General features: G+C 41.9%; 1 protein-coding gene across 2 annotated transcripts in view; it reads right to left on the bottom strand.

Moving 5' to 3' along the window:
* Positions 1 to 8,923: 8,923 nt before the first annotated feature.
* LOC126176844 (uncharacterized) overlaps positions 8,924 to 25,523 on the bottom strand; it is a 46,535-nt gene continuing 29,935 nt past the window's right edge. For both annotated transcript variants that reach the window (XR_007535677.1, XM_049924029.1), the window contains one exon: positions 8,924 to 9,104. Coding sequence is in view for 1 of the 2 variants with exons in the window: in XM_049924029.1 (XP_049779986.1) it covers positions 9,090 to 9,104 (15 nt within the window). In the remaining variant the exon portion in view is untranslated. The remainder of the gene's footprint in view (positions 9,105 to 25,523) is intronic.

Below are 25,523 nucleotides of genomic sequence, written 5' to 3'. Positions count from 1 at the left end.
CTACCGGAAGACAACCCACACGGATCTGTAACATCACCGTCACAAAGGGAAGGAGTACTAAATACATTGGTTCACAGAGCTCGTGTGATCTCGCACGAAGAAAGCTTAAAACCGGAACTAGACCACCTCAAGGATGTGTTCCAGAAGAACGGCTATAGTGACCGCCAAATTCGATGCGCCTTCAAGCAGAAGACCACACCACAGCCCGATACCTGATGATGATCTACCGAAAGTGACAGCGTACATACCATACGCAGGCAACGTATCTGGAAAAATAGGCAGGATTCTAGGACGTCATAAAATCAAATGCGTCACCGCCCGCCGCCAAAGATCAAGTCCCTCGTAGAGACAGTGAAGGACGATTTAGGACTCCGGAAATCTGGAGTTTATTTAATACCGTGCGAGTGTGGGAAAGCATATGTGGGGCAAACAATTCGCACGATCGAGGCAAGGTGTACTGAACACAAACGGCACACCGATCTCCAACAGCCTACAAAATCTGCAATCGCAGAACATTGCCTCGAGACAAATCATCGTATGAAATACGAGAACACAGAAGTCCTGCACAACTCATCCCGCTTTTGGGACTGTGTATACAAGGAAGCGATTGAAATCCGGCTGCACGAGACCCTTATTAACAAGGACAACGCATATGAACTCAGCCAAGCGTGGAATCCAGTAGTTAAAGTTCTGCAGGAGCAGCGGAAACTGGGCACCACACCCGCCGAAGGCGGCATGCGTACTGACACCCATCAGTCATCTCGTCAGCGCAAGCTACCCCCACCACCGCGGCCTGCACATCCCTCGGTCCATACGCATAGAGGAGGGGAGAGGCGACAGGTATATATACCACACCACCCACCGGTCTAGGACGTCAGTCAACAGGAGTAACCTGATGATGATGGCACGTTACGCAGTCGAAAATTCGTTCTACAACGACCAGTCAACCTGGCTGCATGACCGAGAGACCTTCAAGCGTAAACCAGTTATGTTGGCCACTGATGTAGCACATTTAGTGAAAACCGTTTCAGCATCACTAAGCCCTGAAGATGACGCACTGAAGCGCCGAAACTGGTAGCTACACAATAAATAAGATCAGAAGGATAGCTGTAGTCGTTTCATCTTCTTACTATAGTGAACGGCTGTGGTTCTCGAGACCTCCAGTCAAAAGGATGCACATAGGAAACTTTCTACTGCTTGTCTTCGTGCTTGCCAAGCCCTACCTTGTCCAGCAGGCTCGCCCTCTCTCTCCCAAGCTGAGGACATTCGGAGAGCACTATGGGCAGGGCCTTCCAAGCAGATCGGGATTTTGACGATCTAACTCGCCATCTGGAGAGACTGAGGCGCGATATTCGCCACGAGGACGCTCAACAACACTATAAATCAATGCCAAGCCGAATAACTGCTTGCATAAGGGCTAGAGGTGGGCCATTACGTTATTGGTTTGCTCATTTTGTACAGTTGTGCCTCTTGAAGAAGTCATCCTATTTTTCTGAAAATTTAATGCTTTTACTTTGGATATATCTCACATCTACCTATTTCCTTACCGTTGGAATGATTTCTTTTTGTCTTGGAATTAAGGACGTAGCTTGCAGTTTATGTCGATGAGCCATTTATTCTGATTGAGATCCTATCATTGCGTTGTACTAAGTTAACCATGAAGTATAGATGGGCCTCAATTGGTCAATAGTAAAAAATGTATCACCTAAGAGAATTACATGGCTGGTTGGAGGATATGTGCCCTCTACTTGTAAGGAAATGGTACTGTTGTACTTCTCATTATAATCCGTGATCATGGGAAATAGAGCAGGACCATTGTGGAAATAATTAGCGACATGAGTACCACCGGGGCAGCTATGAAGAGAGGGTTGGGAAATGTACGATAAGTAGTAAATGTATTCATGGGACGAAGAGCGCTAAATGGAGTGAGTCTAAAGGGGGACGTTGCTGACTTTGGGGAGAATTTGTGGAGGAGAACAAACTATATGTAGTATTAAGCCGTGTTGTTGCTCTCGTTGGTGTCGTTGGTAGGTTGGCATCGTGTAATAGGGATAGTGACATCTCGTTTTCTTCTTGTGTGTACTGGCGCCACTACAGTTGCTGGCGTTGTCTGTCTGCGAGTAGCAGCAGTTATCGATATCTAGTGGTACGATCTTTGGAGGAACTTCAAATGTTTTCCGGGAAGGGAGTGTGTCGGGCAGTTCAGTAGGGATGGAGCAGCAGTGAGGTCCGGCAGCAAAATACAAGATGACAGTGCTAGGATTTGTATTCTGTTTGTTCTCTTACAGCTAGACATTAAGACGTTTTTAATAAAAGAAGGAAAATGTGAAGTCCACGTTTTGCGTTTGAATTCATATTTGTAAGTTCCATGTCAATAGTGTGACTCAGGGTTACTCGACTTCTTGTTGCTTCTACAGCGATGTAATGGTACTCATAGTGTTACTGATTCGCTTGGAGACAGTTTAAAATATTTTCTGATTCATGTGAATCTAAAGAAAGATTCTGCTGAGTCCAAGAGAGATACACATGTAAGATTTTCGTTATCGCATTGATAACTAGTGTTTTATTTTACACAGTTAACACGTGGTATTCCATGTCATGTCTGTTGGTTTAGAGAGTTTAGGATGTACATTCTAGGAACTCATTTGTATAATTATTTACTGTACTTCCTTATTTATGGCAGAAACTACCTTTTGATCCATTTTCATTAATTATACATTAGTTTACATCTTATTCATTCTAGAGTTTTAAATTTGAATAGGTATGATAGACACTCATGTAGTGTGTACCTTATTTTTGCAAGTATGTGTGACTATTAGAATGTATGTTTAGTAGAAGCAATTGAATTCTATTAAAGTAACGTATGAACGCGTTTATTGCTGTTCTGTTAATAAGTAATTTACTTGAATCTCGTAATTGAGGGGTGCACCAGTAGAATGGAGGTGTGAATGTTACTAGAACCAGACAGAGAACCATACAATTCAGAATTTATGAAGTAAATTTGTATGGATGTGTGTTTAATAATGCTGCTGTTGTGAAGTGTATCAAGTATGAGCGAATCAAGTCAAGTTGGCCAGTATTTTTAATACTCTAAAAACAATGAAACTGAGATTGACCAGTATTACATATCAAGAAATTTATGTCTCAAGAGTCGTGATTATGGTATGACTGACTCTTTTAGATATTGGCTAGGTCACTTCCCATCTCCTTCTCCTGATCATTTATTTCAGTGAAGTTAAGAGCTGAAAGAAAAATAGATTTAGTGATGTCACAGTATGCCTTGTTTCATGTGGCATCCTTTGCATAAATTATTATCGCAGCTCTGGAGGTAAAAAGGGGTGTCAACCTGAGGGTGGGCTACCTCCTCTAATTCGTGATTTATTTCTTGATTTTTACAGCTCCTGTAACTAATTAAATCATGTTTGTGATGTTAAGCAGATTTCCTGAGAGAGACGAGTGGCTTCGTCATCCATCTGCAGCTTCTATTCATCTCTTCGCGCTTATTTTTTTACATTCAGGTGCATATAAAGCATGTTTTCAGTCATGTCAACTGCGTGCTAGCTTCGTGTTGTGTGTGAGCCTTGGGAACGACTGGGAGATAGAAGCTGGTTACAGTATACCTCCTAGCTGTGCAGAAAGGGAGATTCCAACTGCATTAGTGGTTTGCTGACCTGGACTGAACTACCGTGGCCATGGCATTAGCTGGTCCCGGGATGAGCCTGGCAGTGATCTAATAGGGAACAGAGCCTGTGGATATCAGGCTGCCTCAAAAAATGCAGAGGCAATGTTGGGGTTTTATGCGCCCTGTGAAATTTTTACATTTACTTACTCAGCTTGTGTTCACATAAGATCAGCAAGTTACAATAAATTTAACATCACGAAACCTAATGTAGTAATGAGATTACAGAACATACAAATATTGACACAGTTTATCAGTACCACATTAGGATGGCAAGACTGTGCTGGTAATTAGCGGTATAATGTTTTTAGAGGGTGCTATCTGGACGTAGAAAACACGAAAGCAGTTATTTCGCTAAAATAGAACATTCCTGGAGTGTTGGCTCGAAGTGTTTTCGTAGATATAGCATCTCTCTATGTAGCATGAGAAGCAGTCGGCACTTTGGGTTATACACTCCTGGAAATGGAAAAAAGAACACATTGACACCGGTGTGTCAGACCCACCATACTTGCTGCGGACACTGCGAGATGGCTGTACAAGCAATAATCACACGCACGGCACAGCGGACACACCAGGAACCGCGGTGTTGGCCGTCGAATGGCGCTAGCCTCGCAGCATTTGTGCACCGCCGCCGTCAGTGTCAGCCAGTTTGCCGTGGCATACGGAGCTCCATCGCAGTCTTTAACACTGGTAGCATGCCGCGACAGCGTGGACGTGAACCGTATGTGCCGTTGACGGACTTTGAGCGAGGGCGTATAGTGGGCATGCGGGAGGCCGGGTGGACGTACCGCCGAATTGCTCAACACGTGGGGCGTGAGGTCTCCTCAGTATATCGATGTTGTCGCCAGTGGTCGGCGGAAGGTGCACGTGCCCGTCGACCTGGGACCGGACCGCAGCGACGCACGGATGCACGCCAAGACCATAGGATCCTACGCAGTGCCGTAGGGGACCGCACCGCCACTTCCCAGCAAATTAGGGACACTGTTGCTCCTGCGGTATCGGCGAGGACCATTCGCAACCGTCTCCATGAAGCTGGGCTACGGTCCCGCACACCGTTAGGTCGTCTTCCGCTCACGCCCCAACATCGTGCAGCCCGCCTCCAGTGGTGTCGCGACAGGCGTGAATGGAGGGACGAATGGAGACGTGTCGTCTTCAGCGATGAGAGTCGCTTCTGCCTTGGTGCCAATGATGGTCGTATGCGTGTTTGGCGCCGTGCAGGTGAGCGCCACAATCAGGACTGCATACGACCGAGGCACACAGGGCCAACACCCGGCATCATGGTGTGGGGAGCGATCTCCTACACTGGCCGTACACCACTGGTGATCGTCGAGGGGACACTGAATAGTGCACGGTACATCCAAACCGTCATCGAACCCATCGTTCTACCATTTCTAGACCGGCAAGGGAACTTGCTGTTCCAACAGGACAATGCACGTCCGCATGTATCCTGTGCCACCCAACGTGCTCTAAAAGGTGTAAGTCAACTACCCTGGCCAGCAAGATCTCCGGATCTGTCCCCCATTGAGCATGTTTGGGACTGGATGAAGCGTCGTCTCACGCGGTCTGCACGTCCAGCACGAACGCTGGTCCAACTGAGGCGCCAGGTGGAAATGGCATGGCAAGCCGTTCCACAGGACTACATCCAGCATCTCTACGATCGTCTCCATGGGAGAATAGCAGCCTGCATTGCTGCGAAAGGTGGATATACACTGTACTAGTGCCGACATTGTGCATGCTCTGTTGCCTGTGTCTATGTGCCTGTGGGTCTGTCAGTGTGATCATGTGATGTATCTGACCCCAGGAATGTGTCAATAAAGTTTCCCCTTCCTGGGACAATGAATTCACGGTGTTCTTATTTCAATTTCCAGGAGTGTACTTAGTTTTCTGTTTTGTGGGAGGCAGGACACACTGATCTGGCAGCAAGTGAGGGAAAATTTTGATCGCCCATTTCTCCATGTGCCGTTTGCGTATTCCAAACATTTCTGTAAGTGGGAGATGTAGCTCTGCTACTTCATTTTCCACTGGAGAGAAACTCTGGAGCCAGTCCTCCAATTGGTGGAGAAAACTGCATGAAATTGTAACAACGAAATCTGGAGCATAGAGGCGGATGAACCTCGGATTGGAGTTGGAAGGCACTCTTGGACTGAGGCTGGAATAGGTCTTGGCCTTCATTACATCCTTATTGCACTCCCTCTGGACTTAAAAAAGTTTTTCTACTGATGGATTCCAGGGACAAAAGGACGTTGGGGACGAGGGGCATATGGGCATAGCACACCGTGTTTGGAGCTCACCTGGTTGCATGTCTTCAGCTACAGCTGCCGACACACGATTGCTAAGATGCATCTGCGCCGCAGAGTTTAAAGAGTCTGAGGAGACTAGGAGACTAAGAGTTGTATTCGATCTGGAATCGTCATTCCATACATATGAATGTTCGCGTCGCCGACCAATCGGGCAAAGTATGGTGTCTGGGACTATGTTTAACGCTGCGGTCACATTTATGTAACCACTCAACCAACTTGAACCTAAAGGTAAATTCGTTGGTTGTCTTTTAAATCCATTACGAATTATCGGTTTGCTCGCCCATTACCAGCACAGTCTTGCCATCCTTATGTTGTACTAGTACACTGTATCAATGTTTGCATGTTGCGTAATCTCATTACTGCGTTAGGTTTTGTGATGTTAAATTTATTGTACCTTGCTGATCTTATGTGAACACATACTGAGTAAATAAATGTAGAAATTTCACTGGAATTTAACTTATCTATTTAGAATTTATTTCCTATTTCTCGTGAACAACCGCTCGCTCACCGATAGATCTGTACCTACAGATTGGATAATTGCGCAGGTCGCACCAGTGTTTAAGAAAGGTAGTAGGAGTAATCCATCGAACTACAGACCTATATCATTGACGTCGGTTTGCAGTAGTGTTTTGGAGCATATACTGTATTCAAACATTATGAATCACCTCTAAGGGAACGATCTATTGATACGTAATCAGCATGGTTTCAGAAAACAACGATCTTGTGCAACGCAGCTGGCTCTTTATTCGCACGAAGTAATGGCCGCTATCGACAGGGGCTCTCAAGTTGATTCCGTATTTCTATATTTCCGGACAGCTTTTGACACCGTTCCTCACAAGCGACTTCTAATCAAGCTGGGAGCCTACGGGGTATCGTCTCAGTTGTGCGACTTGATTCGTGATTTCCTGTCAGGAAGGTCGCAGTTCGTAGTAATAGACGGCAAATCATCGAGTAAACCTGAAGTGATATCTGGTGTTCCCCAGGGAAGCGTCCTGGGACCTCTGCTGTTCCTGATCTATATAAATAACCTGGGTGAAAATCTGAGCAGTTCTCTTAGGTTGTTCGCAGATGATGCTGTAATTTACCGTCTAGTAAGGTCATCCGGAGACCGGTATCAGTTGCAAAGCGATCTAGAAAAGATTGTTGTATGGTGTGGCAGGTGGCAGTTGACGCTAAATAACGAAAAGTGTGAGGTGATCCACATGAGTTCCAAAAGAAATCCGTTGGAATTCGATTACTCGATAAATAGTACAATTCTCAAGGCTGTCAATTCAACCAAGTACCTGGGTGTTAAAATTACGAACAACTTCAGTTGGAAAGACCACATAGATAATATTGTGGAGAAGGCGAGCCAAAGGTTGCGTTTCATTGCAGGACACTTAGAAGATGCAACAAGTCCACTAAAGAGACAGCTTACACTACACTCGTTCGTCCTCTGTTAGAATATTGCTTCGCGGTGTGGGATCATTACCAGGTGGGATTAACGGAGGACATCGAAAGGGTGCAAAAAAGGGCAACTCGTTTTGTATTATCACGTAATAGGGGAGAGAGTGCGGCAGATATGATACGCGAGTTGGGATGGAAGTAATTAAAGCGAAGACGTTTTTCGTCGCGGCGAGATCTCTTTACGAAATTTCAGTCACCAACTTTCTCTTCCGAATGCGAAAATATTTTGATGAGCGCAACCTACATAGGTAGGAATGATCATCAAAATAGAATAAGAGAAATCAGAGCACGAACAGAAAGGTTTAGGTGTTCGTTTTTCCCGCGCGCTGTTCGGGAGTGGAATGGTAGAGAGATAGTATGATTGTGGTTCGATGAGCACTCTGCCACTTAAATGTGAATTTCAGAGTAGTCATGTAGATGTAGATGTAGATTTAGGTATTTTAAATTTAGAGGTACTGACACTGTAATCCTGGTACTTGTGATCATCATGATATCATTTAAATAATTAATTTCGTTAAAATAATTAGTGTATTTGTTACATAACATTTTAATAGGTATCTCGGTTAATGTGAGCTGTCTAACAAGTCAAGGCAGACTGGAAATATTTTTTTCATATTTGGTTCAGTACTCAATTGGTGTCTTGTTTTCTGGATCTTTACATCCACCTAAATTACTCAGTGTCTGGAAAAGATCCCACAAAAACTAGCATAGAAAAAGTAAAACTCAAGTCTATTATTAGTATCATCATGATATTTCGATGTCACTCTACCAACTCTCATCGTTATCACTGTATGTAGTCTAATATCACTACACATTCAGTAATAACCATTGTGAATAATAAATTAAGTTTATATTCTGTTGATATGGTTAAACAGTGACTTTCACTAAATTTAAATTTACTTCTTCTTATCAGTTAGAGGTGGGACTCCGTCACCTCCAAAGGTCCGAGGCATTTTGCTCTGATTGTTGCCAGCATCATATTTAAAGTACCAGGGAAGCAGGTTGCTAGCCTTACTTGCCCCAAGTCCCATTGGGTTTTACCCCTAACGGCTGAGGGACTAACCGGTGGATTTGGTAGTCTTTGCCGTATGAGCACAAAGTCATAAGAAGAACAATGAGGAAATCAAAGAAAAACTGGGAATGAACTCTATAGATGTAGCAGTCAGGGCGAACAGGCTTAGATGGTGGGGTCATGTTACACGCATGGGAGAAGCAAGGTTACCCAAGAGACTCATGGATTCAGCAGTAGAGGATAGGAGGAGTCGGGGCAGACCGAGGAGAAGGTACCTGGATTCGGTTAAGAATGATTTTGAAGTAATAGGTTTAATATCAGAAGAGGCACCAATGTTAGCACTGAATAGGGGATCATGGAGGAACTGTATAAGGGGGACTATGTTCCAGACTGAACGCTGAAAGGCATAATCAGTCTTAAACGATGATGATGATGATGATGATGACTTCTTCTTATTTCACCATCCCCGTTAATGAAACAAACAGAGAACATACTTAAAATATCATTTATTGTTTTGACAGCATAATATGAAAAACTTTATTTTCTACTTTTTCCTTTGTGCGCATATTGGTAAGTGGTGAGACAGTGTGTAGACATTGTACCAAGATGGACCTCATCATGTGTAGAACAGGTGTGTGTCATTAACTCTTCTTCACGGTCTTGTACCCTGTGAAAGGTAAAACCATAAATTAATTCATGTTGAGACATTGTATAGTAACTAGTATAATTCCACTACTGTCAACAATACTAAACACATATTAATCAAGATGTGAAAGTTTTCCGGTTCTATCCAAAAGGGTTACAACATATATTTCACTACCAGCTAATTGGTTACTTTAAAGCGTATTTTGCGCACCATCAAAAATCGTAAATATGTCATCTAGAATAATGAAAGTAACAGGCATAAAAATAAAACAAGTTCCATAAAGGTAGCACTGTCTTGATAACAATAATGTATTATACATGCTTTTTGGATTTCGGAAAGTACTGCAGCACTAGTCACTATGATTTACAACTTGTTAAGTTTAACAGTATATATATTTCTTTGAGTGTAGCGTAATGATTTCGCAGATATGTGATGTGCCGCCATCAATGTGTGATGTATGTTAGTTATAAGGACTCAATAGAGGAAGGTAGTATCAAGCGCCATCCTCCAGTCCAGTATGAAGTCCAGCGCCAAAAACTCATCAAAAATAAAACGTTTTATTTTCCACTCCATCATACTGGTGTTTCTTATAAATACTTTCTAGTAGTAGAAATCTTGCTTTGGAACAATGTTCGGCCTGATATAAAGGGACAAACTTCAATATTTAATTTTAAAACACCCAATCATCTATTTCCTATTACATCAGTAATGTTTTTCCTTCAATTCGATCACAGGTTTTATCTTATTTCAACTTACTGTCCCAATTTTTCAGCGGACATTTCCCAAGTAATAATTCTCACAGCTGAAGCATTTTATTTATGCCTGTCTCTTTCTTGGACTTCAATAACTGAGTAGACTTCATACACTATTATTACTACTGTTACATTTATGGTGTGATACTGTCATTGTTTTATTTGCGATTATGATAAGTTTGTTCTGTGAAATCCTAGTTTGAAGTAAAGGTGGGACTGCATGCTCTGCACTAATTTCATCAAGTGAAATAAAACTAAATATCATTACTCTGTGTATTTCTTACACTGTATGGTGGTGTAGGGTGTCCCCACTACCACACTACGCACCATCTCTTTTACCCACTCTAACACTCACCCTGTACAACTTCCATGATCTGCTAGTCAACCTGACAAAGTGATCATGGTCTTGGGCAGCGTGCTGCTAGAAATGTTATGTATGGAGCAATACATAATTGTGATATATTATCAACGCCTACTGGAGTATGTGCATCTAGTACCTACAGGAGAACCAACTGACACATGGAAAAAATAGGAAAAAGAGACTTAAACGATAAATTGCAGCTTTACGTTTGTAAACAGTTAGACAAAACTACATGTATCATAGCAAGATATTGATAAATGAATTGTTTTATTTTATTTAGAGACCACCGATTATGCTTGATGTGACAGGAAAATATTTGGTTAACAACAAACTACACGCCCTTTGCAAAATAAAGGTAACGTTTTTTTTTCTTATCTACCTGACAAATATAATAAAAGAGTGCCATAGTACACAGATACAACAGTGGACCTAAGGAAAGTTGTGCTATTAATTTTATTAATTACGAGTTAATTTTATCTCGGAAGACGAATCTCACTAATGACTGTTCACGTGATACAAAATGGTTCACTAAAAGTACAAAAATTGCAACCGAACAAATCAGAACTATTTAGCTGCTAAGATTAATCAAAATATAGCTTTAAAATACCTGAACAACAAACAATAAAAGTATACTAATATTAAATATGCAGTGTAGGATGAAATGACAGTCGAAAGATAATTAAGAATGAAAGAAGAAGCAGACAAGTCAAAATATTACAAGATGTAAAAGATTATAAAAGATGAGAACTGATAATATAAATGAATGACAACAAAAATAAAGGGTGAGTCAACACTCTGTGATGGCTTCTGAATTTATAGAACACAATGACATTTTAAGATAGAGCAATTTGTTTTATTTCAAAAGATATACAAAGAATAACTGTCTCATCTTGTATGTTGATTTTGACAGTAACTGCCAGCCACTGTCGCCGAGCGGTTCTAGGCGCTTTAGTCTGAAACTGCACTGTTGCTCTAGTAGTAGGTTCGAATCCTGCCTTGGGCATGGATATGTGTACTGTCCTTAGGTTAAGTTTAACTATTTCTAAGTCTAGGGGACTGATGACCTCAGATGTTAAATCCCATAGTGCTTAGAGCCATTTTTTTACAGTAACTGATTAGTTCTGAAAGACAATGCCCTTTAAGTATAAGCCCTCTTTTTCAGGACACTCACAGACCCTCTGCGCGAAGTTTGTCACCACTCCCTCTAACATGTCATGCGGTGCAGCATGAATTTCTCGCTCAAAGTTATCCCTTAACTGAAGCACAATAACTGACGTGCTGATGTTTATTTTTGTTCTTGAGGAAAACTCGCAAGAAAAAGCCACAAGGAGTAAGGTCTGATGCCAGGGCTGCGAGTCAACAACTCCCCGGTTTTATCACTTTTCCCAGAAACAATTTCCTCTCTTCAAATACGCACAAATTGGAAATACGAGCTTTCGCATCGTCTTGCTGAAACCAAACATTTCCACGATTTCTGCCAAGGCGACGACGTTCTGTGACGAGAAATTCACGCAACATGATCAAACAACGCTCAGAGTTCACAGTTACATCTCTCCCATTTTCTTGGAAGAAATAAGGCTCTATGACACCAAATTTACCTAACCCAGCCCACACTGCAACCCTGTCAAAATGTAGCGGTCACTGGCGTAGTTTCTGAGTGTTACTTGGAGACTAAGAACGACAGTTCTGTTTATTAACACTACCGTTTAGGTAAATATGAGCCTTGTCTGTCATTAAAATCTCAATTCCAGATTGTTTCGTCAGCACCTCTTTCATTGTTTCAGCAAAGCTTCTCTTTCTCGCAAAATATTGAGACTTCACCTCCTGAACAATATCAGTTTTGTAGTGATGAAAATTTAGGAGGTGTAAAATGAGTCGAGCTGATGAAGTTGATAACCCAAGAAACTATGTGTGTCAGCTTACCGATCATTTGGGAATCTTTTGAATTGCAAGACACACAGCTTCCATGTTTTCAGGTGAAATGGAGGTCTTTGCACAACCTCTCAGTTTTTTCTTCAATGCAGAACCAGTCTCATTAGTTCTTAACCGATATCAGAATGGTATTGTGGATTGGAATTGCACCATTAACTGGAAAGCTGAATTGGAGACGAACCTCCTTTGCATGGTGGTCACATTTCTTTACATGCTTAAAGAACGTCTCTACGACGAATGCGCTAGGTTTAGCTGTGTTGCACAGCCCACCTGTCCATTGTAAATAAACTGTTGCTCCAGGGGAAAACAATGAGCCAAAGCCCAGCCCTCCTCTGTGCTGACCCATCTGATACTAGTCAGATAACGCTGACTCACCCTGTATAAAGGTAGGGATAAAAGAAGATATTAGAACATGATTATTTCACTAACTAACTACGAGAACTATTCTTGTAATCGTCATGGAGAGTGGTATATTTTGTTCTACTGACAACCTTGGTCTCAGTATAACAGCTGTTGAATAAGCCATCCATCAGTAGTCGACAGTGTGTACATATGAGATTGAATAATCTGGCCTTTTGCTGGTCTTGATTTTTTACACCGTCTGTTTCAGATTGGGCAAAGTAAAGTCTTCGGGCTAAACCAATAGTCTAAGATTGTTGATCAGTTACTGAAAATTTGAAGGTATCACCATTAACTTTTAGGTTTATTAGGAAGTATCCTATTAACTACCTTAGCCAATGTCTATTGGGAAGTATCCCATGAATTGCCTTAGCCAATCGAAGATGTCGAATATTTCTAAGAAGCAAGTTCAAGCATTTCATTTTCTACCAGTATCATGTCAGCCATTACGAATGTATCCATGAACCTTCTGATTCTCCTGTTTCGTGATTTTAAATTGTCCTTTCGTATACCATTCTGTGGAAAAATTTCGGTCAGACATTCTTATACGTGGAATATGTAAGTCAAAAGCATTTGTGAATATTGGATGAATTCCAAAACACTCTAAATATAATTGTTCAGAGAGCTGTTGATACCAACTGTTCTACCCCCGTCTAGTTATTTCCTAATTATATTTATAAGTTCAAGCAATAGTGTTGATAATAGTAACCGTGTATCTATAGGTAGAAGTCTTTTATACTGATGCATTACATATGACGTAATTTTCGGAATCTAACAACAACACAAGTGCGGTTGCTAAGGAAGTAACGTTTGACATTAACTGGAGACCTTTGTTCCTGACCAAGCACATTTACAATGTGGACACGTTTCTAAGTATAAATGAATGCTTGATATATTATTACTACAATTTCATGTTAGTAAGAATTAATCATAATGTCTCATCTGTATAACAAAGCAGTACGTTAATTTGGCTGGTTGATTGGTTTAGGAAAGGGGACCAGACATAGAGTTCATCAGTCACATCGGATTAAGGAAGGACGGAGAAAGAAGTCGATCGTGCCCTTGCAAAGCAACCATCCCAACATTTGCCTGAAGTGATTTATAGAAATCATGGAAAACCTAAATCAGGGTGGTCAGACGCGGGTTTCAACCGTTGCCCTCTCGAATCCGAGTCCATTGCGCCAATCACTGCACCACATCGCTCGGTGTACAATGAGTACACAAAAGGGAATACAGACGTGTAAAAACTGACGTAAAATCAGTATTGTTAAACCGGATGACAAGTGGAAGACTGTAGAAACATACATGACTAGGGATGAAGAAAAATATAACCCATACGAAAAGAGAAGAAGACATATGAACATCAATAAGTCGGAAAGCACGTCAGTACACACCAAAGAAGGAATATCTGAAAAGTGTAAGAAATTTAAGGACATTACTATAGAAAAAGAAGAGGAAGTAAGTGAAGCTGTGATGAGAGATAAGACATACGCAGTAACAAGAATTTGACAGAGCCATGAAAGAGGTTCAGGGAAACAAGCTTCATGGGACAGACAACATTCCGTTAGATTACTGAGATATATCCGAGAGTCAGCAATGACAAAACATTTGCGAGATGTGTGAGACAGGGAAAATACTCTCAGATTTTTAGGAAGAATGTAATAATACCATTTGTGAAGAAGGCAGGTGTTGACAGGTGTGAATACTAGCGATCACCACTTTAATAGTTCACGGTTGCAAAATACTGACACGAATCATGTGTAGAACAACGGAAAAACTGGTAGAAACCGATCATTTTTGGTGTCACGGAAATGTATGGGAACACGTGAGGTAATACTGACCTCATAACTCATCTCAGAAGACAGGGTGTAGAAAGGTAAACCAAAATTTACAGTATTTGTAAATTTTGAGATTAGTTTTCACTCTTTTGACAGGACGATGCTGTTTGAAATGTTGAAGATAACATGAATGAAATACAGGAAGCGAAAGGACATTTACCAATTTACAGAAACTAGACTGCAGTTGTAGTAGTTGATGGACATGAAAGAGAAGCAGTAGTAGAGAAGGGAACGAAACAGGGCTGCACCTATCCCCAATATTACTCAGTCTGTACATTCAGTAGGCAGTAAACGAACCCAAGGAGAAAATTCGTGAGGGAACTAAAGTTCAGGGACAAGACAAAAGAAAATGAGTTTTGTTGATGACTTTGTTAGTCTGTCAGATGTGGTTAAGAAGTAGGAACACCTGCTGAACGGAATGGATGGCGTCTAGAATAGATTGTAATATGAACACCCATAATAGTAATATAACGTTAATGTAATGTTGTAGAATTAAAGCAGTCAATGCTGAGGGGATTAGATTAGGAAATGATATACTATTACAAGTAGCTGAGTTTTGCCACTTGTGCAATAAAATAGCTCAGGCTGGCCATAGTAGAGAGGATGTAAATTTCTGACTGCAAGAGGTAGAAAAGCATTTCTGAAAAAAAGGAATTGTGTTAGCAGGTCTTTTCTGAAGCTGTTTGTCTGGAGTGTACCTTGCACAGAAGTGAAACATGTACGATAAACAGTCAGGCAAGAAGAGAACAGAAGCTATTGAAGTGTGATGCAGTAGAAGAATGCTGAAGATTAGATGGGCAGGTCGATTAAGTAATAGGCTGCTACTCATTCGAAATGGGGAACCGAAGGTAGCGTAACTACTGGCAAGGTCTCCCATGTCGGGCAGGCCTCTTGCCGAGGAGTCATACAAAGGGTGTCTCACAATTTCCCATCTTTCCCTTTAACTACTCCTGAGTTTTCCTTAGTTTAGATGACAACAAAACCCTGGGGGCTCCCATCTTGGGAGTATATGGGTAATAATAACATGGGCCCTTAGCTAAGTCTGACATTAGTTCCAATTACATGCGTCTGTGTTCTGTAGTATGCTTTCCTAAGAGCCTGTCTTGACTAACTCTTAGTTTTTCAATCCTACTCCAAACGAAAAGATACGTTCGACAGCTGAGTGAAAGCAACTGCTCTAGCGGAAGAAACTTCAATTAAAAGTCTTGCAAGAGTGGAGGCAGTAAGGTGACAGCCCCATCATTAGACTGTCCTTGATGGGGCCTGTAACTCTATGAAGCAGAATTTTCTTAAGAAAAAGCTTTATAAAACTGAAGCCAGATCGACAAAAAGCAGGATGGTTAGGCAAAATAAAAGATTAAGACTTTGGAATATGGGAAAAACTACTCGTGGGACCATGTAATGTTAGTGGTCTAGTTAATAACGAAATAGAACGTAATAAAGAATTAGAGAAAAGAAAATCTAATACATTGGTTCGAACCGAAGACGAAAAGAAACTCAAAGGAATTCTGTGTTAGGAGACTGCATGTAGATTTCTAGTGGATTTAGTAAACAACAAAGAGCAGTTAGTACAGCTGTAGTAAGTACTGATAATAAGTAGGCTAATAAGATCTTGAAAATGAGAAGATGCTTTTAGATTTATAATGTTTAGAGGTCACTTGGCCGTAATAGGAGTACGAACCCCTGGAGAAGGCTGAAAGGAAGGTAGGGAAAGATCTATGAAGAACTAAATAGAGAAATAAATAAACGTTAACAGAGATGCCCTAGATTAACAGGAGATTTGGAAACCCGAGTGGGTACATACCGATTAAAGATGTTGTAGATAAATTTGGTTACGATATTTTGGACGACAATGGAGAGAAGCTGCAACGGTTTGCAGTATTTAAGAATCTAAGAATTAGAAATACAATGTCGGGAAAAAATCGCATCACCAAGAACGAGGTGTGCGACATAAACGAAAGTTATAGGAGTGTTAATATATGTGAAAGATATATAGTTCGCGGCAGTTGGATAAGAGTGGCGCTAGTAGTGCACTATGAGGATGGCTTAAGTACACGCTGTAGAAGTTGTGAAAGTTAGTTGTCTTTGAGATTGGACGCGGCGAGTTGATGTTAGTCAAGAATGCCTTTCAGGCAGCAAAGACGACATTATCAGCACCTCACTGAATTTTAACAAGGTTATGTAATAAGGCTACGAGAGGCTGGATGTTCTTTCCGCGACACTGCAGATAGGAGTGTAGCAACTGTACATGATTGTTGGCAGCGGTGGTCATGGGAATGTACGGTCGCAAGAAGATCAGGCACAGGGAGGCAAGTGGCACGACCGAGACTGAAGACCATCGTGTTCGGCTATGGCTCTGGCGCACCGTACTGCATCTGCAGCAGCAATCTGAGCAGCAGTTGGCACCGCAGTGAAACAACGAACTTTTAAAAACTGTTACTTCAAGGTCAGCTCAGAGCCACATGCCTTGTAGCGTGCATTCCACTGACATCAAACCAACGCCATTTGCGACTTCAGTGGGGTCAAGCGAGTGCTCGTTGGAGGGCAAGGTGGACGTCTGTTGTATTTTCTGACGAAAGCTGGTTCTGCTTCGGTGCCAGTGACGGTCGTGTTTTGGTTAGAAGGAGGGTAGTTGAAATGCCTGCAAATAACAAGTCTCCTTGGAAGACGCGCTGGACCTACCCTTGGGGTTATGGCTGAGGGGAGCAGGAACATTATGGTGACTATCCCTCGCACAATGGCTGCAAATTTGTACGCCAATCCAGTTATTCGATCTGCTGTGCTGCCATTCATGATCAGCATTTCAGAGGGTGTTTACCAACAGGATGATGCTCGCCCCACACCGCTGTTGTAACCCGACATGTTCTACAGAGTTTGGACTTATTGCCTTGGCCTGCTCGACCATCAGATCTGTCTCCAATCGAGCACATGCGGGGCACCATCAAACGACAACTCCAGCCACATCCAAAACAGCAACAACCATTTCTGCATTAGCAGACCAAGTGCCATGGGCATGGAACTCCATCCCACAAACTGACAACCGGCATCTGTACAACGGAATGAATGCACATCTGCATGCATGCATTCACCATTCTGGCTGTTACACCGGTTCTTAATGTACCAGCATTTCACATTTTCAAAGTCTTATCTCACGGTTCCATTAACCTATGATCTTGCAATGTAAACCACTTAAATGTGTTACCTAGAAAAATCTACTCCCGAAATTTCATTATTCTATATCAGTTATTTTGGATTGTGCGATCTTTTCTGTTAGCGTACTTTCAGTGAAAAAAAAGACATCCACAAATTTACTTGGCATTGAAGGCGAAATAAATCGCTAATGAGTATGCCCTTGTTGTTGTTGTGCAGGTTGCAGTGAACGACTCGCAAGCGCAGTTGTTTTACATGTTGTTGGTCACATTCTGTTTCCATCTTAAACACCTATACTTCAATCCCATAACCACTTGCATCAATTGACATGCAAAAGTGGTTCGAAAATTCTGGATGGTGTAACAGCGGACCACTCATCAAACAGTTTTTTAATTCTTGAAAAGCAGACTGGCACTCTTCAATCAACACCTTTGGGGTTGTTGTTGTTGTTGTCTTCAGTCCTGAGACTGATTTGATGCAGCTCTCCATGCTACTCTATCCTGTGCAAGCTTCTTCATCTCGCAGTACGTACTGCAATCTACATCCTTCTGAATCTGCTTAGTATATTCATCTCTTGGTCTCCCTCTACGATTTTTACCCTCCACTCTGCCCTCCAATACTAAATTGGTGATCCCTTGATGCCTCAGAACATGTCCTACCAACCGATCCCTCCTTCTAGTCAAGTTGTGCCACAAATTCCTCTTCTCCCCAATTCTATTCAGTACCTCCTCATTAGTTGTGTGATCTATCCATCTAATCTTCAGCATTCTTCCGTAGCACCACATTTCGAAAGCTTTTATTCTCTTCACTTCCATACATGGCTACACTCCATACAAATACTTTCAGAAACGATTTCCTGACACTTAAATTTATACTTGATGTTAACAAATTTCTCTTCTTATGAATAAAAAAAGGTCATCACAAGTACAAGATGTGAGAGTCTTTCGGGGAAGTGATATATCAAGAAATCACTATTTGCTGATATCAAAAATACCTCTTCTATCAAGGTGGAAGAGAGTCATATGCGTGAAAGAGCTTTATATCAATGAAGGTTGTCTGCTTACCTACAAAATCAATAAAGTAGCCAAAATATGAGGGACTGAATCATATAATACAAGCTGTGACAACAGTAGCTAAGGAAATGGTAGGTAAAGAAAGAAAGTGCCCTGAGAAAAAAGTGGTTAACGATATGGCATGAAGAAATTGTAAACACAGTAAGAGAAAAGAAAGGAGCTCACCTACAAGCGTTACGACAGCAAACGAATGAAGCAAGAGAGAAAAAACGAAACGAATCGAAAAATACAGTGAGGTAAGCTCACCAAGACTCTTGGGACAATTTTCTAAGCACCTATGAAGCTGATATACATTGGAGACAAACGATGGCCTATGAAGAGCTTACGTATCTAGACAGTGACGAAAGAGATACAACAAATATAAATGTATTGAAGAGGAACAGCTGATGTAAAGTTATAGAAATTCGTGGTACACTAAATCCCTGAAACAAAAGAAGAAAATGATGAACCTACTAATGGAAATGTAACTCTCATTATCTTACAAAAATTATAAATAACACTGAAACTGAGGGACTGAAACACTACACGGGAACATGAAATAAATGCAGGGTTATGGAGAAATTGGATCCAAATACTAAATCAATTGATATCAAATTCCAAGATCCAGGTCACATGACCAAGTTAGTCAGTATATAAAAAGGGGATACAAACAGGTATGAAGATTATGGAAGAGTAAGTGTTTTGAGTACAGGGTATAAAATATATGCAGGAATGTTATGTAAAAGAGTATGAGCCATTCTGTACAAATGCTACTTTTACAGTTAAACAGATAACAGAAAAAAGAGGGTATATAACCGTGAAGCTCATATCGCTTTCTTTGATCATGCAAACACATTTGACGGAGCAAGTAGGAAAAATTTAAGGGAAACCATGACTCAAAAAGAATATCTGAATCACCAAATTAAAGCACTAAAATGGGCTCGTATGACCTCAGTTGTTTTTTGCGCCCTAAAACAAAACAATCAAACAAACTAAGCACTAAAAGGTATGTATATAAAGATACACGAATCAAAGTAATATATAGTAAAATGGATACATGTGAACCAAAGTATAAGGCAGGGTTGTAGCTTGTCTCCAGTTTTGTTTATACTTTATATAGACGATCTGATTAGAGGGTGAATGTATAAAATTAGCGACGTCATTGCATCGCACCAAATTTTATTCTTAATACGCTTATATTTGCTGATGCTCAGATTATTATAAGTAAAACTGTAGAAGAGCCGCAAAGAGCAGTCTATATGTTACAAAAGCTGTGTGAGATTTATAATTTTAAAATTTTCACGAATAATACAGAGACAATGGCCTTCAAAGCTAAATATACCGTTGGAACCAAACTTGTAATCAGTCATATTATGTTAGAACAAGTAACGAGTTTTAATTACTACGGAACGTACATAAATTATGAATATGAAATAGATTTTAAGAACAAATTATCAGTGTTCCGCCAAATATACGGTGCAGTAAATAGAAGCCTGGAAACTAAATATAGCAAAGGAAAGCGAATGAATTTCTACAATGTAATGTCTGTGCCTGCTTTTCTCTACGGATTTGAAACATGAACGTTGACAAAAACTGTTGAAACCAAAATATAGGCTGCCGAAATGAGATTCATAAGAGCAGTATAAGAGTGTTATCCTTCCATGCAGAACTGCGACTGGAAAACAAAATAAGAACTAAGAACAAATTCTTCTGGCAAGAAAAAATTATACACTATACAAATGATTACAGAATACCAAAGGTGAGGATCCGAGGAAGGGTGTTGTACTATTGGCATAAGGTAAGAAAATATACTGGAAGACCAATGAAACGATGGGCAGAAATGTTTTGCAACTGGAACACGCAGCATTGTCTATTCTAAGGAGGTAGCATGGTGTTGTTGACTATAGCAGTAGTGAGTAAATGGTGGAGGCTTTTGGTAGTAGATGCATCTACCGTTGTGATTTCATTTGTTTATTATGCTGTCCAAAACAGTATGTCCTCTGTCTTAGTGGCATATGGCAGTGGATTTCCTTCTATCGTCACTACAGTACTTCCCTGCTTGTCTCTGCTCCACTTATGGATGTACTTCCCTTACCGCATCACATTCTCGCAATGCGGCCAGGCGGCAGTGATTTCGCGATGGGATGACATAATATTTTGGCTGATCAGTGTACACTGTGGTGACAAAGGCATGGAATAGCGATACGCACATGTACAGATAGCGATAGTATAGCATAAGCAAGGCACAAAAGGGCAGTGCATTGGCGGAGCTATCGTTTGTACTCTGGTGATTCGTGTCTAAAGATTACCGACCTGATTGTGGCAGCACGATTGGAATTAACAGACTCTGAACGCGGAGTGGTAGTTGGATCTAGACGCATACGACATTCCATTTCGGAAACCGTTAAGGAATTAAATATTCAGAGATACCAAGTGTCAAGAGTGCGCCGAGAATTCCAAATTTCAGGCACTACCTCTAACCATAGACAATGCAGTAGCCAACGACCTTTGTTAAGCAAGTAGCCGGCGTTTGGGTATAGTTGTCAGTGCTACCAGATAAACAGCATCGCGTGAAATAACCCAGATATCTATGTGGGAAGTACGACGAACGTTTCCGTCAGGACAGTGCGGGGGAATTTGGCGTTAATAGGCTGTGGCAGCAGACAACGGACGCGAGTGCTATAGGTAACAAACAACACCACATCACCTGCAGCGCCTCTCTTGGCGCGTGACCGTAATGGTTGGACCCAGGATGAAAGGAAATCCGTGGCGTGGTTAGACCACTACCGATTTCATTTGGTAAGAGCTGACGGTAGCGCTCGAGAATGGGGCAGGCCCCACGAATTTATAAATCCAATTTGTGAACATGGCACTGAGCAATCTGGTGGTGGCTCAATAAAATGCTGTGGGCTGTGTTTGCATGGGATGAACTGCGTCCTCTGGTCCAGCTGAACTGATTACTTGCTGGAAATCGTTATTTTCGGCTACTTGGAGCCGTTCATGGACTTCCTGTTCCCAAACTAAGTTGGAATTTTTATGGATGACAGTGCCACTCATATCGCCCGACATGAATAACATCGAACATTTATGGGAAATAATCGAGAGGTTAGTTCGTGGAGAAAATCCTGCACCAGCAACGCTTTCATAGTTACACACGGCTATAGAGGCAGCGTGGCTCAATGTTTCTGCAGGTTTCTTTCAACGACTTACTGATTCCATGACACGTCGAGTTGCTGTCCTAAGCAGGGCAAGAGGAGGTCCGAAACGAAATGAGAATCTACCCCATGACTTTTGTCACCTTACTGTATGTCATTTACTGACTAGAAATTGGCAAAACTACAGGTGTAACAGACTACGAACATTTTGCAATACTTATGCCAGGTATTGAGTCCGAAGTGCAAATTTTCCTGGAACTTCTATATGTGCTTCCTAAAAACTAGACAATCACAGTGTTTGTTTTGTGCACGGCTTCTTTCTGTGGCGACAGACGGTGCACCGTAGTTAGCTGCGACTCAGCAGGGTGTTGTGTCTCATGTGGGCACAAACTCAATATTAAATTTGGGAACGACGTGCCAGGTTGTAGCCAGAAGGAAGCCCTTTGTGTAAAATATTTGGCGTCTGGAATTCCGTGAAGGTCATGTGGCCTTTTATGAATTTTGTCGTAAAGGCTGTCGGTTAACAGAACCAGTATTCAGTGACATACCTCACCATTGCGCGTTACAACGAGTGGCTCTGCGTATTCTTTGTCATTCGAAGGAAATCGCCATGTTCAAGGCTATAACAGCACATATTTCTAGGTAACGACGAAACGACTGTGGGCATCGTTCAACTACATCAGAGTTTCGTGGCAAGATTTCAAATGGTTCAAATGGCTCTGAGCACTATGGGACTTAACATCTGAGATCATCAGTCCCCTAGGACTTAGAAATACTTAAACCTAACTAACCTAAGGACATCACACACACCTATGCCCGAGGCAGGATTCGAACCTGCGACCGTAGCGGTCGCGCGGTTCCAGACTGCAGCGCCTAGAACCGCTCGGCCACCTCGCCGGCGCAAGATTTCACGACTTCAATAGAATAGATAATGAACTGAAATTATTTAGCACACGGTTTCAGTTGCACTTCATGCTGTATTTTTGGAAATGTAATAGGAAGTTAATAATATACAAATAAGCGATCTGTGATAAGGCACAGGTTTACAGTAGCATGCTTGTTCGATAGTTATGTAATGTACACATATAAAAAACTCCCAAGCTGCTCATACATGCAGCCGACATAATTTATGTTCGGGTCAACTTCTTGCTGTGAACAACTTTTTTCTGTCAGTAAAAGAATAAAAACTGCAGGAAGATAGCAGCTTCACAATTAACTACATAAAGCGTTCTGCTTCTCGTGACAGTTCGGAACCTGATGGCAAATACACAAGAAAGTTTCGCGTCACCCCGGGTCCCCTAACTACTGAAGATAGACGATGACTGTGAGTATTTTATGACAGACACAGTACCTTTGACTATTTACAGATGTCACTAAACCCGTCCAAGGATGTAAACAAGCACGCATGAGCAGCGCCTATTAGACTAAGGGGGTCCGACAGCCGATTAGTTCCAGTCACTCCACCAGGAAGGAGGTACAGGGCTCGTGTTGTCTGTAATTCAACCATGCCTAGACGGTCAATACCGCGATTCGATCGCCTCCGCGTTGTTACTTTGTGCCAGGAAGGGCTCTCAACAAGGGAAGTATTCAATCGTGTCGGAGTGAACCAAAGCGATGTAGTTCGGACATTAAGGACATAACGGAGAGACAGGAACTGTCAATGAGATGACTCGCTCAGGCCGCTACTGCAGTGAATTACCGCTACCTACGGGTTCATGGCTCAGAGGAACCCTGACAGCAACGCCACCATGTTGAACAATGCTTTTCGGTAGCCATAGGACGTCGTGTTACGACTTAATCTTTGCGCAATAGGCTGTATGATGCGCAACTTCACTCCCGACGTCCATGGCGAGGTCAATCTTTGCAACCACGAACCATGCAGCGCGATACAGATAGGCAGAATGGACCGCTCAGGATTGGCGTCAATTTCTCTTCACCGATGAGTGTCGCATATGCCTTCAACCAGACAGTTGTCGGAGACGTGTTTGGAGGCATCCCGGTCAGTCTGAACGCCTTAGACACACTGTTCAGCGAGTGCAGCAAGGTGGAGGTTCCCTGCTGTTTTAAGGGGGCATTATGTGGCAGACGTACGCCGCTGGTGGTCATAGGAGGCGCCGTAGGAGTGGGACAATCTAGACCAACAGTGCCCTGATGAACTAGTTGATAATATGCGACGACGAATACAGGCATGCTTCGATGCAAGAGGACATACCGGTGTGTACAGCAATCTGGACAACCACCTCTGAAATTCTCGCTGTATGGTAGTAAAACATGCAATATGTGGTTTTCATGAGCAGTAAAAAGGGCGGAAATTATGTTTATGTTGATCTCTTTTCCAATTTTCTGTACAGGTTCCGGAACTCTCGTAACCGAGGTGAAGCAAAACCTTTTCTGATGTGTGTATTTCGTTTCTAGTAAGTAAAAAACTCATATTACACAAACATATTTTTGTAGTTAGTATGACTGTTGTCCTATTACAACCACGTTATCTTGGCTAATCAACCTAACTTTCCGCTTGTGTCTTGGAAGGAATTTTCATTACCACGAAACCATGGACGTAGACTAATGAAAACCGCTAGCAATAAGGACTGTAGCAAAGTAATAAATAATGTTCGGCCTTAGCTACATCGCTTTACTGTAATCATTGTTAAAGGACGCGGGCCGGAAAAAATAAAGAGACCACAGTTTCAAGTTTTCCTTCATTGTAATTGCCCTTTTCCTACACAATGGTGGATTAGGTCTCTGTAACCCAAAACTGCAACGTAATTTCATTTCACTGCTCCACTGCGCCACGCGTACCTACTCAGAATGGGCACTGCAACAACCATGCCTGGATAATTATTCAAGATGTTAGAGCCAGGCAGCTTAAAGCCACGCTTTGACTTGTCGTTGTAAATAGAAGGCTCCCAACATTCGTGGGTGCATAATTTCGAAAGAAGACGTTTACAGGGTTGTATTTCTTATCATTTTTACAGTACTGAAAATCAGCTTTGATAGGTGAATGGAGTGACTACACAGACTTTTTGTTTCAACTTGAGACAACTAAATATATCGAAGACGACGCCTCGTACGAAAAAGATATTCTAGTTTAATAAGTTAATAGTAATGAAGTGGACGTCTGACTGTGCTACTACTGGCCACCCCCCAACCACCGCGCCTGAGTGGGCGGGGTAAACTTTGTATTTTCAACTGGGAACTCCCCCCTCCTGTTATTGCCTGTTTCGATTCTAAGCCTAAAAATATGCACGGGTTGCCAAACCATTTTTTTCCCTTTGGTGAAAGATACAATAGAAATCGATAGACATCGAGTATGCCTGTTTTCCCAATTCGGAACCTACACAATTGATTCAATGTATCATTTACAATGTAAAACTTTGAGTTTTAGCAGTTGTTACTGATAATCAAACGTTACTTGCGCGCCGTAAAGCTGGTGATGCAGTATAAATAATGTGGTCAACCATTGAAATTTCTGGCAAATAAACTACAGTATGGTAACGTAGTTTTCTGCCCTAGGGCATTGACCGTGGAGAGTTCACAAACCATCGCGTGCTTCATTTCAATGACAGCCCTCTAACCCCGTCACCAGGGTGCATCAGTTCGGTGAGTGATTCTAACCAGCTGCCCTAACTGTTGTGCTATCCGCTACGCATCAACCGGCGGAATACGAACCAGGACCGTTGTAATAATGTAATGTCGATGACGTGATAGTGACAGGAGCACCTGCCGTGCATATTCACCAGAAACAGACATTCCAACGGTGAGAGGCAAGGGGACTTACCGAACCCTTGTACCCCAACAACG

Source organism: Schistocerca cancellata, chromosome 3 (assembly GCF_023864275.1).
Source record: "Schistocerca cancellata isolate TAMUIC-IGC-003103 chromosome 3, iqSchCanc2.1, whole genome shotgun sequence".
Lineage (NCBI taxonomy): Eukaryota > Metazoa > Arthropoda > Insecta > Orthoptera > Acrididae > Schistocerca > Schistocerca cancellata.
The sequence above is the reverse complement of the archived record's forward strand: the minus strand, read 5'-3'. Positions and strand labels throughout refer to the sequence as shown.